We start from the raw sequence: 13,143 nt of genomic DNA, 5'->3' as shown, positions 1-13,143 counted from the left end.
TTGAAGCAAAGTTAGGTTAGATTAAAGTAAAAAATAAAAATAATAAAAATGTGAAAAAAGTGATGTAAAAGAATAGAAGGCAATGAAAAGGGTCTGACTGACTGAATATGAATATGAATATGAATATGTACGAGTAGGACTACCAGTTTTCTGGGCAGCAGTGAACCAACCGGCGTTAATCATGCAATTATACTCCATGGACCACCGCTACCAAACCAGATCCATTCACCTGCCAAATACCCATCATCTTTTTATCTTCTATACATTTATTATTATTATTATTATTATTATTATTATTTTTTTAAAGAAAACTTAAAAACTATTCACTTACTTACCAAATTATGGTTGGTGTAGTGTGGTTATATTTTGATTAGACTTGACAAATGTTGAGTTTAAAATATTAAATGGGTTGAGAGAGATTACCCGAATCCTTTACTAAGTCTATAAGTCCATAGGATGCTGCTATTAAGACACCATTTAGACACTCTATAGATATCTTTATCAAAAGTCAACCTATTGATAACTATTTTTAATCATTTTTTTTTTCAGAAAACAATGCAATTTTAAACAATAAAAATACTTTTAAAAATATATAAGGTGTCTAAATGATAATATGAGGTGTCCATTTAGCCAACCCCTTGGCAAATACATTTAGTCTTGACGGGTCAAAACAAGAAAGATGAGGTACAAGGGCAGAAAGGAAAAAGGTGAAAGAAATGAGAAGAATAGGGAGTTAAGAGGTGTAGGGGCAAGATCATGAATGAGTGGGACTAAATCATTTCCATAACTCAATACAAAGTTTTTATTTTAATATGATTTTGGATTTGGGTGATTCTAATTTATCTTAAAAAAAATAGCTACAAATTGAAATTCTTAACCCTAATTTTTCTTGTTTATTCAAATAGGTTGAAAACTGTTACCCAAACATGTGTATTTATTGACGGGTCAGTTTTTGATTTTTGATGGTGTATTTTCCTCCAATAATATATATATATATATATATATATATATATATATATATATATATATATATATATATATATATATATATATATATATATAAAAGAAAAGGAAAACACAGTATAAGGTAAAAAGGTACAGAAATTTATGGTAATGTACCATGTATGAATTAGAGCTGCGGTGGATGTGGATGCGTATTGACAAAAAAGCAGGACGAGGAGGACATGTCTTGTTCTTGTAAGTTGTAGTTATAGTGGTGTCATGGACCTGCCGTGAGTCGTGATTTATAATATATATATATATATATATATATATATATATATATATATATATATATATATATATATATATATATATATATATATATATATATATATATATATATAATATATAATAAGCCCACAATAAAAACTCAATTCTGGCTGCCAGTTTTACTACGCCCAGCCCACATCAATTTTGGTCCTCAGATCCCAGCAGATCTAGACTAGTACGACTACAGGTCTAACATGCAACACTATCATTTAAAACCGATGAAGTGAGCGAGTGTCACTAATTTCTTACAACTGTCTCTATTTAATATGTTATCGCCTGGTTTAAGTTAATGCAAACACCTGAGACTTTATTTATTCATTTCACTTTAAAAGTTTAAACTTTAAACTTTAAATTACATATTCATACAACATCTTCCCACTACCTGATTTCATTTCTCTCCATCTTTTAGTTCTACATTAAAAATGGATTAGTGTTATATACAATCACTTCTATGAAATGTCTACTTTAACTCCTTACCATGTTTATGTGAAAAAAAAATGATCGGTAAAAAGATGTCATGTCATGTTTTTATCATGTACCTTATTTATTTTCTATATATATATATATTTTGCTGATATGTTACTATCACCGTTATGAAATGACTTGTCACATTTTTTTTTGTTATTATTATTATTATTATTGAAAGGTCCGAAAGACCCCACCCCGAATTTTCTAGTCTACTGGTCATCTTTTTGCAAGGTTACATAACTCCAAAGTGAAGAATAATATGTAAAGAATTCCAAAGTTAAAAGAGAGTCGAGTCGAGTCTGTATGCATTTACTATTCTTAGGTCCACCTGATACACCACAGAGGAAAGTGAAGACCATGTTTGAAAAATAAATAATAATAATAATAATAATAATTAATGAACCTGAAATATCAAATCATAATGAAGGATATGATGGATTCTGTCAATTTAAAGGCACCGTCCCCTATGGCTTTGATTTTTGCAACTACAGTCTACAGTACAGGAAAGGAATCTACCACTACACTTACTTCCGAAACAAATCCTACTTAACAATGGACGCTAGAATCAATGACATATGGATGATGAACAAAGAAAGCAACCCATATCTTTTTTTTTTTTTACAAATGTAAACATAATTTTGATAATTGAAAAATGGGGCTGGGTGTGTATATAATATACCTGGAAGAAAATTTAGTCAAAGCCAGCACCAGTCCAACTGGTTCCTCTCTTGGGTATTGCTCCAATTCCTCCTCCTTGACCTTTATTATTAGCTCTCCCTTGCCCTTGGATTGCATTTTTCTTTTTACCCCTCGTCATCCCTTCTTGTACATCTCCGCTTGTCTTTTCATTATTATGATTATTATTATTAGATGATTCTGTAATAGTAGTAGCTGCAGCTTCCATACTATTACTGTTACTGTTAGAAGGAACCGATACATCCACACCTGTCCTCCTCAAATTCAATGCAGGTTCCACTGGATTTGTCCCCTACAACACACACAACAAACCAACCATCATTATTACGAATTCAACTCATAACAACATCATTATTATCTCCATAATTGAACAAACTAAATATATATATTGAACTCAATAAGTAATTGGGAAATATAAAGTACAAATTTTATTATGGTATAGTGTTTAGAAAGTCTGATGTCTAATTAAACAATGATGGATTGAGTTTTGTAGGATTAAATATGACAAGGGATGTCTTATTTAAAAAGTTATCAGATCTGGAAATAATGGAATGCAAATGTCAGAAGAATGTACAAGTCAAACCCAACGTCAATCAACACAATGAGTTTAGGTGTAAATTTGGTTTAACTCTCTATAAGCAGCTTAATCAGATAACGCATGTAGAATCCAAATGTTGTTAAGCTTTATAATAGTAGGTTTTATGCATTTTGGAAAGTAGGTTGCTGTATAATGAAAATTTAATAGATAAATTAATAGATTTTATGTGCGTATACTTTACATGTATATAAGATGCATGTTGTTATGTGTATACTTTATTAAGTAGATATAGGTAATAAAGTAAGATATGATGTAGAAGATGATAGTATTAGTATTAGATATGAAAATGAATTAATAAGAATATACTAGTACTACTGTACAAGTATTGTTTTAATTTACATTACAAGTGAAGTGTCATACTGTATTTATTTTATTGTTAAATAACAACACTTTGATCCACTATAATGACACACATACAAAAAACAGGGAAAAAAAAAAAACAGCCCAAAAAAGCCTAGGCTTTTTAGCTCAAGCAAAACCCTTGGGCCTTTAACGGGCCAGAATTTCATCCATTTATGCAGGCTTTTTGGCCTATGTATACTAAACTAGTAACTTCAAGCTTTTGAAATTAAATTCACTTTTGATGATTCTTTGATTTTTAATGCTAATCACTCTATGCAAAATAAGAGATCCTTTAGTTTATGATTATATGATTAACAAAGAAATTAAGTTATTTAAGCTTTTTAAATGACTATAATCAAATTGAAACCCCTTGATGATTAACAAACTACTTGGAGTTGTATATCATATTTTCACCATTTGATTCATTTCCTTATTTTACAAATTCCCTTTTATGAAAATTAAACAAACATATTATTGCTGTTGCATTAAAGAAGGAAAAAGAGAGAAGGCTTACAGCTCCCAAAAATGCAGATGCCCTTCTTGGATTCAAAGCTTCCAGCCGCCTTTTTAGTTCCTCTAGTCTAGCAAACTGAGAGCTACTGCTTTCTTGGACCTATAAAACATAAGTGAATATACAATACACTGAAAACAGAAAAATAGTGTTATGTAGAGTACCAAATTATTCAAATCTTCACATAGTTTCTGCTTCAGTGCTTCTTCATCCTTCACTGCCTTTGATGCAGCTTCCAAAGCCTGTGAAATATATATACATTTATTGGCTATGATCAGCTTTGTAAATGAGAGGGATAAAAGATGAACATATATGAACAGAAAGACTCAAACCTTTTTTGCCTCTTCTTCCTTCAACTTAGCAAGACGAATCTTCTCTGTTGACATTTCAATTTTCTTCCTCATATGTTCAAGTGCTACAAGATGTAGATGAGAAAAAAGTAATACTTAGGCACACAAAGGTGAAGCACTATCACTAATGTCAAAAAGCATATAATGCACCAATCACTAACCAGCTTTCTTTGGTCCTGCTGTGAGTTTCATCTCCATTGTGAGACCTGTAAGCTCTCGCTCAACATCACGGATTTTGGAATAATTCTCTTCAATATATCTGAAAGTTCCAAGGGCAAATCAGGAAGAACGAACAATAAAGAAATAGGTTGTAGAAAAATATGCCTAGATAATATTAACATGTAACATAAAGAAACACATGATGATAATGAAGGAGCCTACTGAATATCAAGAAACAAAGCTATTTATACTATGATCTAGAATTTCAGGATAGACATCTTAAATTTATTGGTAAACATGACATGACAAATCTAGAATGATTATTGCGAGTGCACTATATATATTATAGGCATTCATGATGTCCTAAAATGAAGTTCTCTTAATTGCAGATTTTTCTCCTCTCTTTCGCGCAATGAAGTCAGAACATGTACAGATATCAAAGAATTATAAGTTGACATTTCATGTTCATTTGTGAATTCGAGTAATATCAACCTACATAGTAGCACTTCTAGTGACCCATGTATTCAATCAGCTAACCAAAAAGCTTCTCAATTTACTCGATTTATAGATAGGAAGATGGTCAACATTATACAAAGAAGGCAAGGAAGACAGGTATCCCAAGTAGAGAAAACTTCAATCCCTTTACAGACCTTCTTGAGGCATATTACAGTGATACTTTTTGCATCATTCTAGAAAAGATCATCAAATACGGAGAGAAAAATCCACGCACACAGCATATCAGCAATCATTAGCAAGTTTAAATGTGGTTCCCTTTAATAGTAGAGATCAAGGAATTGATGTCAATTCTGAGCATTCTTAAATTGTTCTATTTATAGCTGAAGTTAAGCAGCGAAGCAGATTTTAATGGCGAAATAATTGAAATTCATTCTACTAACATCCAAGAAAACCCAAATAAGCTTCATAAAACCTAATCAAACAGTACGGTGCTACTATTTATAATATTTAGTCTGAATTACGGGTTTAACAATACTAGAAATATAGTATGCGAACATGCAAATGAAAAATCAGCAGAGCGAATAACAAATTCATAGGTGGAATGAAACGTACTTTCTCAACTGAAGCTGCTCCTCTTCGATCATCTAAAATTAGAATGACATGAATTAACATTATCACTTAGAATTATAAATCAGTCAAAACCATGAACATATAGGCCATAGGAAATCAACACGCACCCGCTCGGTGTGGGCGATGACAGGCGATTCGCGGACGAGACCATCCGGACCGATCTCCGTGACCAACGAACGATCAGTTGCCATTGTTGATGGTTGTGGATCTGTCTGATGGATCGATGTTATGAATGAATCTGGATTCCAAAGAAAGATAAGTGATGGTTTACTGGAATCAGGGGAAGTTGAAGGACTGAAGGTAAATCTGGGTGGTGGCGTATAACGAGCGTAAGGAGATTTGCAATTTCAAACAACTGCACATGCCATAGGTGCCGGTGGCACGATCAGTTGCGGGATTTTGTTTAGTCTCAATTAAACTTTGTATCAACAATTTTATTAAAAAAAATCGAATCAAACATTCATTCTTTTATGTATTTCTAGATTCATTAGAGCCACAGGTATACATTCATTTTTACGAGCGATTTTCTAAGATATGTGTATGTGTAGGTCACGCTTAAATATTATAAATATTATCATATGTGAAACTAATTTATTATAATAAATATTGTCTTAATTAAATGTGAAATAATTGATAATATCTATAATAAATTAATTTTATATTTAGTTATGATAATATTTATGATATTTAATGTTTGTTATATATGTCTTTAGGAGACATATTAAAAAATCAATTTCTCATATTTATCTAATAAAACCAAAAACTTATGTAAATGTAGGGGTTTTAACTAGGGTTGTGCAGAAAAAACCGTACACACCGAATAAACCGTCCCGTACCGCACTATATAATATGGTTTGGAACATTAACTACGCGGTTTGTGGTTTCTAATTTTGTTAAACCGTACTGCACGGTGCGTTTTGTGGTTTTTAAGTATGAAACCGCGGTTCAAAACCGCATTGCAATATATATATATATATATATATATATATATATATATATATATATATATATATATATATATATACTTATAAAGGAAATATTTTTCCTTTCATTATATTCTTTTGAAACTCCCATGATGCATTTTACTTAAAACATATTCATTTGAAATCTCTTATTTGAATGAATATCACTTAAAAATCTTTTAATAATGATTTACCATTCAAAGGTTTTATAACTTATATAAAATGATTAATAAGCAACTAATGGATAATAGACAAACAAATACCAATCACATATAAATTTCACATAGAAAACAAGTCTAAAGGTTTTTGTATTGGTTTGAGGGTTTTGGATCATTTATCGAGCCATGTTATTATGTTTAAGTTTTTAATTTGTAAGTTTGTTATATAATAATCCTTTTTTTTTCTTGGTTTAACTATTATTTTAAGACAATCATTGTATGTTGTGGTTGAAATTTTAATGTTAATTAGATTAGATTCATATTATCAATCATATGTTATAGAATGTGATATAGATAATATTTAATTAAACATTATATATATGTTTGTGGGTTTGTGTTGTTTCAAAGCAATAGTTAATTAAAAATCATGAATATATCATATCTGTCACACCCCCAAACCAAGGATGGCGGAAACGTCCGGGGGTGGAGGACTTCATGTACAGTATCACAACAATGAAAATAATAGTGCTCAAAGTGAATACAACCATCATAAATATAATTGAAAAAGTTACACCAAAGTATATGTTTACATGATTCAAAGTCAATTACATTATGATGACAAAAATAAATTGTTGACGGTTTAACGTCCCATCCTCAAAGCGATGAAGTTTTCCTGTTTCACTGATTTCCTGAGAATACAAGTAGTTTTGAAAAGTGTCAACAATTAAGTTGGTGAGTTCATAAGAGTTTTGTTTGAAGTAGAAACCGTTTTCCTTGTAAAATCGATATAGTTTGATTTCCAGAAAATCCAATATTTTCTTAGTTAAGTGTGAATAGAAATATTCCTATAAGATGCATTAATGAACCCTAGAATGACCCGTAGAGTTCCTCTATAATCGTCCAGTGTATATAAGTTATATAAGGTTTAAATTAGATAAAACGTTGAATATAGTGGGTCTGCCCTAGGTCCACAACCCAACGAGGAACAGGAGATGAGGCGGGCACCACCAATTCTAGGCCAATCAAGACTAAATTCTTATATGACTCAAACATATACGCTCAGCGACTATAGTTGAAGTCTAACAATTCTAGATGAAATATAGTTTGATTTCCAGAAAATCCAATATTTTCTTAGTTAAGTGTGAATAGAAATATTCTTATATGATGCATTAATGAACCCTAGAGTAACCTGTAGAGTTCCTCTATAATCGTCCAGCGTATAAAAGTTATATAAGATTTAAATTAGATAAAACGTTGAATATAGTGGGTCTGCCCTAGGTCCACAACCCAACGAGGAACAGGAGATGAGGCGGGCACCACCAATTCTAGGCCAATCAAGACTAAATTCTTATATGACTCAAACATATACGCTCAGCGACTATAGTTGAAGTCTAACAATTCTAGATGAAATATAGTTTGATTTCATAATAACTATCTTAAGTGAACCTGGTACTTTGTATCGGTACCCCCTTTTTTTGTATAGAGACCCGGCACTTTGTATTTGTACCCCTTTTTGTATAGAGACCCGACACTTTGTATTTGTACCCCTTTTTGTATAGAGACCCGACACTTTGTATTTGTACCCCTTTTTGTATATAAACCTGACACTTTGTATTTGTACCCCTTTTTGTATAAATAAACCGGCACTTTGTATTTGTACCCCTTTTTGTACGAGTATGTTATGTAAATGATCATAAACTATACCTATTATAGTTTATTAAAATGTTTGAAATGTATATGTACTCTAACTATACCTATTATAGTTTAGTATATTTCTTTGTGGTGTTTAAGAATCCCATTCTATGGAAGTCAAATGTATAGTACATTATAGCTATGTTTAACTTGTTTTGTCTTGTACTAATGATTATGATGGAGGATTCTTATAAATTCAGCAAGTAATTTCCTATTATATGATTATATCATAACAAGAAATACATGTAATATATGAAGTTATCCAAGTTTTAACACTTTGCTCAACATGTTACAAAGTGTTTTGATAGTTAGAAGCTGTTAATTAATTCTTAGTCTTTCAGCACTGTTTTAGAAAAATCATAGAAAAATCATACGAAGTTGAAAACTAGATCCGTAAATTCTGAGAGTTCACAAAATGTGTCTAGTTTACTCATAATTTTTATCAAGATTTTTAATGACCTCAAATTTGGGTGAAAAAGTCCATAATCACAGACTGGTCCGGATTGGTGTTTGAAATGATAGGCAGTTTTGTAAAATTCACCATAAATTGTAGAAAAATAGTATGGAGATGTACAAGTAGTCATTTTAAAGCTAAGAACTTGAACTATTTGCACCTTGTACAGTTTTGAAAAATAAAATGTTTAAGTTGTCCAAAACAGTCCGTGAATGGAGTTGAACTTTTCTGATGAAGGCTGTTAGAAAATTTTAGTTATGTTCTTGGTGTTTTAACTTGTATTCCCCCCCCCCCCCCCCCACCCCTGAAAACGTGAGAAAACATGAAAATGTAGGGGTATGAACTCACCTTGAGTGATTTCAGTAGATAAGTGTTGAAGAAGAGAAGTGTTCAACCCAAGAACACTTGAAGAATCACTTGAAGATTCGAAGCTCTAACGCTAATATGATGGAGTTTGTGTAAGATATTCATGATTTGAGTAGAATGAAGTGAAATAATCATAAGGAGGATGAATTATACTTACTAAGAGTGGAAGAACACTTGAAAATCAGCCTTGAATCTCGAAATTGGAGTGGGAAAAGTTTGAGAGAAAAGTGGTGTTTGATACTTAGTGAAATGAGGGCAAATGAGAGAAATGAGGAGAGAGGATGTTTGTTCCAGCTCTAAAAACGTGGGAATGAGTGTAAATTGAGTGTGAGGGACATTGGAGTGACCTAGGTAAGGTGGGGAGGTGTGGTTAGTCAAAGAGTGGGTGTGGGGTGGTTGCTTGTGACATTGGATAAGACAAAATCAACACTCCACCTTTAATAATTCACCCATTTGATTTTTATTATTTAGATAATGATTTTCATCAAAATATGTTTAAATTATGAATATTTAGAGTTTATTATGTTAAAATATAATTTCTGGAGAAAATCCCGCTTTAAAATCACGAAAAACAGGCTTAAAATGTTAAAAATATCAAAAATGGGCTAAAAGTGACAAATTTCCGAATTCTGGCCGAGGTTCGGTCTTCTGATGCTGAACCGAGAGAGAGGGAGGCAGAAACCGAGAGGGAAGAAGAGGGAGAGTAGGAACCGAGAGGGGAGAAAGGAGAGAGAGAGAGGGAACCGAGAGAGGAGAAGAGAGACCGAGAGAAGAGAAGAGAGAGCAGAGACCGAGAGGCGGGAAGATCCAGAGAGGAGAGGAAGCGACAGAGAGGCGGAAGGCGAACAGAGAGTGCGAGAAGTGAACAGAGGTAGAGGCTCGGTCCTCGCGTGAAACAGCCAACAGAGGCTCGGTCCTCGCGTGCCACAACCAACAGAGGCTCGGTCCTCGCCTAAGAAGCCTCTCTTCTTGGTTTCGGTTCCTAAAGCCTATTTTTCTCGTTTTCGCCCGTTTTGAGCCGTTTTTGACCCGGTTAAGGGTCGGAATGACCCGAATGATTCCAAAAAGTTACGGGAAACTTTTGAGAGAGATTTGGGAGAGATTTCTCACACTTGGAGAGATTTGGGAGAGATTTGACATTCTTGGAGAGATTTCTCATACAAAGAGATATTTGCGAGAATTTTCACATACTTGGAGAGATTTGGGAGAGATTTGACATTCTTGGAGAGATTTCTCATACAGAGAGATACTTGAGAGAGATTTCACATACTTGGAGAGATTTCGAAGAGATTTGACATTCTTGGAGAGATTTCTCATACAAAGAGATATTTGAGAGAGATTTCACATACTTAGAGGGATTTGGGAGAGATTTGACATTCTTGGAGAGATTTCTAATACAGAGAGATATTTGAGAGAGATTTTGCATACTTGGAGAGATTTGGGGGAGGTTTGACATAGAGAGAGATAGAGTGAAAACAATTGAGAGAGGTTCCATGTGGGATAGTTGTGAGTGTCCAGCATCGCAATGCATGGTTCGTGAACCCTGTTAAGCCTTGTTTAAGGATCTTACACACTCCCGATGAGTATGCAACATTGTTTTATCGGTTTGGGCCGCCACGTACCACAATTTTTAGGTTAAAGAGATCTAGTTGTACGTACTTTTCAATTTATGATTTCTTATCAGAATAGCGAGTTGTTTAGTAAATACTGAACGTAAGTCCTAGTACACAAGGGTTAGTTGAGCTGACCGATTTGACTTGTTGACTTTATTTGACTTTGAATTGACCAGAATTTGACGGTTGTCACATATTATCCATATTATCCATGTAAATCTCTTTTAAAATGTAAATTGTCTATCTTAATACTTTATAATTAAGTATATTTTTAACATTTTTAGTATAATAATAAGTGATTTTTAAAACTTTTCTTTCACTTATTAATAATAATAATTGGGTTTAAAGTTAATGAACAACAGTTATAAATATTAAAATCAAATTATAAAAATCATGGATATGTCATATTATCCATGTAAGTTTTTTTTGAAATACAAATTTTCAATATTATCACTATATTATTTAGTATATATTTCATATTTAAATAATAATATTATGTGTTTCTTAAAAGTCTTTTTTAACTTATTAATAATAATAAGTGGGTTCAAATTAATAAACAATAATTTTCAATGATACTAACATCAAATTATAAATTGCATAATGTTAGCTACAACTAAAGTGTATTTTAAATGAACATCATTAATGAAATTAGAAAATAATTGCATAAGTAAAAATTTAAATTAATCAATCATAACAGCTATTAAAAATAATACTAAATAGATAATTATATTTAATTCTATTAATGAGAAATATATGTTGTTGTCAATGAATATATATATATATATATATATATATATATATATACACACTAGTGTAAAAATATTATATCAAAATTAATATCAATAACATAACCATTATAAATATATATTTTTCAATACTCTAACAATATATTTTAAACATGTGATGTGCAACGCACAAGAATTCGTCTAGTATATATATAAACAAAAGAATAAATAGATTGAAGGATGATAAAGTGAATTTCATCGTTGCACGGTTTTGAATTGATTTCATAATTAAAATTAAGATTTTATATAATTCTAATTATTAATGATTGTGTAGACGATAATTATACTTCAACCTTTGTGTGCTTGACAATTATCATTTTGTGTTTTGTGTGTGTGACAATTATCATAGACAATTTGTGCTAATTATTTAGATGTTTTTCATTTTCATTTTGATTATATTGTATAATACTTTTATAACATATATAATTCTTTAAACCACAAAGCACCGTACAAAATTAAATCGCACCGCATAATGCAGTTTACATGGTTTGCGGTGCGGTTTGTGGTTTTCGAAAAACTCAAACCGCATATGTGGTGCGGTTTGTGGTTTTGACTCTAAACTGCACTGCGAACACTTGTAGTTTTAATGAACTAGGAAAAATGTAAAATCGAACATTTTTACCAATTTTAAGGGTTTTAATGAACCAAAAACACATTAAAAAAAACCTTATAAATTTCTGAAAAAAATAAAATCAAAAATTTCTATCAAAGTGTTATGACATTAAGCCGTCCAATTATTCATGTTATCACTAACACATAACACGGACCGAACTTTTCAAGTCCAAAGTCTTTGATGGTTGGATTGTTGTCTTTGGGCCAGACTCGTATACACTATACATCTTCAATTATGGGGCGTGAGGGCCTCAAGGTTGAAACCCTAAATGGGTGATCATTGCTTTTCCTCTCTTAGACAGAGGTGCACATTTGCAATTAAAAAAATGATTTTCTTTTGTTTAAATTGGTTCGGTTTTGTTATCCGTTTCGATTAAAACATAACCAATATTGTTTGGTTTCTTGGACTTTAAATGCTTGACTGGTTTTGATTATTGAAGAACTGTCTTTGAAATAATCGGTTTTGGTTAAAAGACTTGTTTTTTACTAAACTTTTATTCCAAATAATAGCCATCGTAAGACTATGAATGAAGACATGATTTACGAAAGTCCAAGGGGCTACCCTCCACACTTTTATGTTTCGTATTTTACGGTGATTTAGTAAGGTTTAGGAGCTATATGTTGCATTGGTGTGATGAAACATTGACGAGGCTATGCTAAATCGTTCTTGTGTTGTTGGTGGTGATGAATCGGTGAGGGGAGATAAAAAGAAAGTGAGTGTCGGTGACTCCATTAATGGCTGCAATAGTAGGAATACCTTCGAGGTTGATCTTGAAGAATTTGGATTGTTTTTGCTGTCAAATTGAAAGATAAACATTTGGATGATCGAATTAATAGGGTGGCTGGTTACATTGGTTGTGTTTTTAGAAAATCAAACGTTCAAAACCGGTCTTCCAAAATCCTTAAAACCACTACAAAACCGCCAATTCGGTTAAGTTGAACTGGTTTCGGTAAAACTGTTTGATTTGTTCATCTCTAATCTAAGGGGTGATGTGGTGTATAGTGCAAGGTATCAACAA

General features: G+C 32.0%; 1 protein-coding gene across 4 annotated transcripts; it reads right to left on the bottom strand.

The window, feature by feature from the left end:
- LOC145028523 (junctophilin-like protein) lies at window positions 1–5,932 on the bottom strand. Of its 4 annotated transcripts, XR_013676058.1 has the most exons (9): window positions 5,590–5,931; window positions 5,465–5,496; window positions 4,399–4,496; window positions 4,220–4,302; window positions 4,052–4,129; window positions 3,891–3,989; window positions 2,420–2,728; window positions 1,120–1,227; window positions 1–229 (listed from the first exon to the last, which is right to left on the bottom strand). XR_013676058.1 is itself a non-coding variant. In XM_078977215.1 (8 exons), the coding sequence occupies exons 1-7, from the start codon at window positions 5,671–5,673 to the stop codon at window positions 2,432–2,434; spliced, it is 771 nt and encodes a 256-aa protein (XP_078833341.1). In that variant the 5' UTR covers window positions 5,674–5,931; the 3' UTR covers window positions 1–229; window positions 2,420–2,431. The 4 variants fall into 4 exon arrangements, 3 of the variants coding, with proteins under 3 accessions (XP_078833341.1, XP_078833342.1, XP_078833340.1); XM_078977215.1 differs by lacking the exon at window positions 1,120–1,227; XM_078977216.1 differs by lacking the exons at window positions 1–229; window positions 1,120–1,227 and adding an exon at window positions 1,364–2,068 and having other exon boundaries at window positions 5,590–5,932.
- Window positions 5,933–13,143: the final 7,211 nt, after the last annotated feature.

The sequence above is a fragment of the Lactuca saligna genome, chromosome 2, assembly GCF_052625555.1.
Source record: "Lactuca saligna cultivar CGN05327 chromosome 2, ASM5262555v1, whole genome shotgun sequence".
Taxonomy (NCBI): domain Eukaryota; kingdom Viridiplantae; phylum Streptophyta; class Magnoliopsida; order Asterales; family Asteraceae; genus Lactuca; species Lactuca saligna.
The sequence above is the reverse complement of the archived record's forward strand: the minus strand, read 5'-3'. Positions and strand labels throughout refer to the sequence as shown.

Bases quoted from the DNA above. Each gene is read 5' to 3' on its own strand.
- LOC145028523 (XM_078977216.1), bottom strand. From the start codon at position 5,673: ATGGCAACTGATCGTTCGTTGGTCACGGAGATCGGTCCGGATGGTCTC. The intron at 5,497-5,589 runs GTGCGTGTTGAT...TTCTAATTTTAG, and splicing joins TCATCGCCCACACCGAGCGG to ATGATCGAAGAGGAGCAGCT. The intron at 4,130-4,219 runs GTTTGAGTCTTT...TATATTTCACAG, and splicing joins AGGAAGAAGAGGCAAAAAAG to GCTTTGGAAGCTGCATCAAA.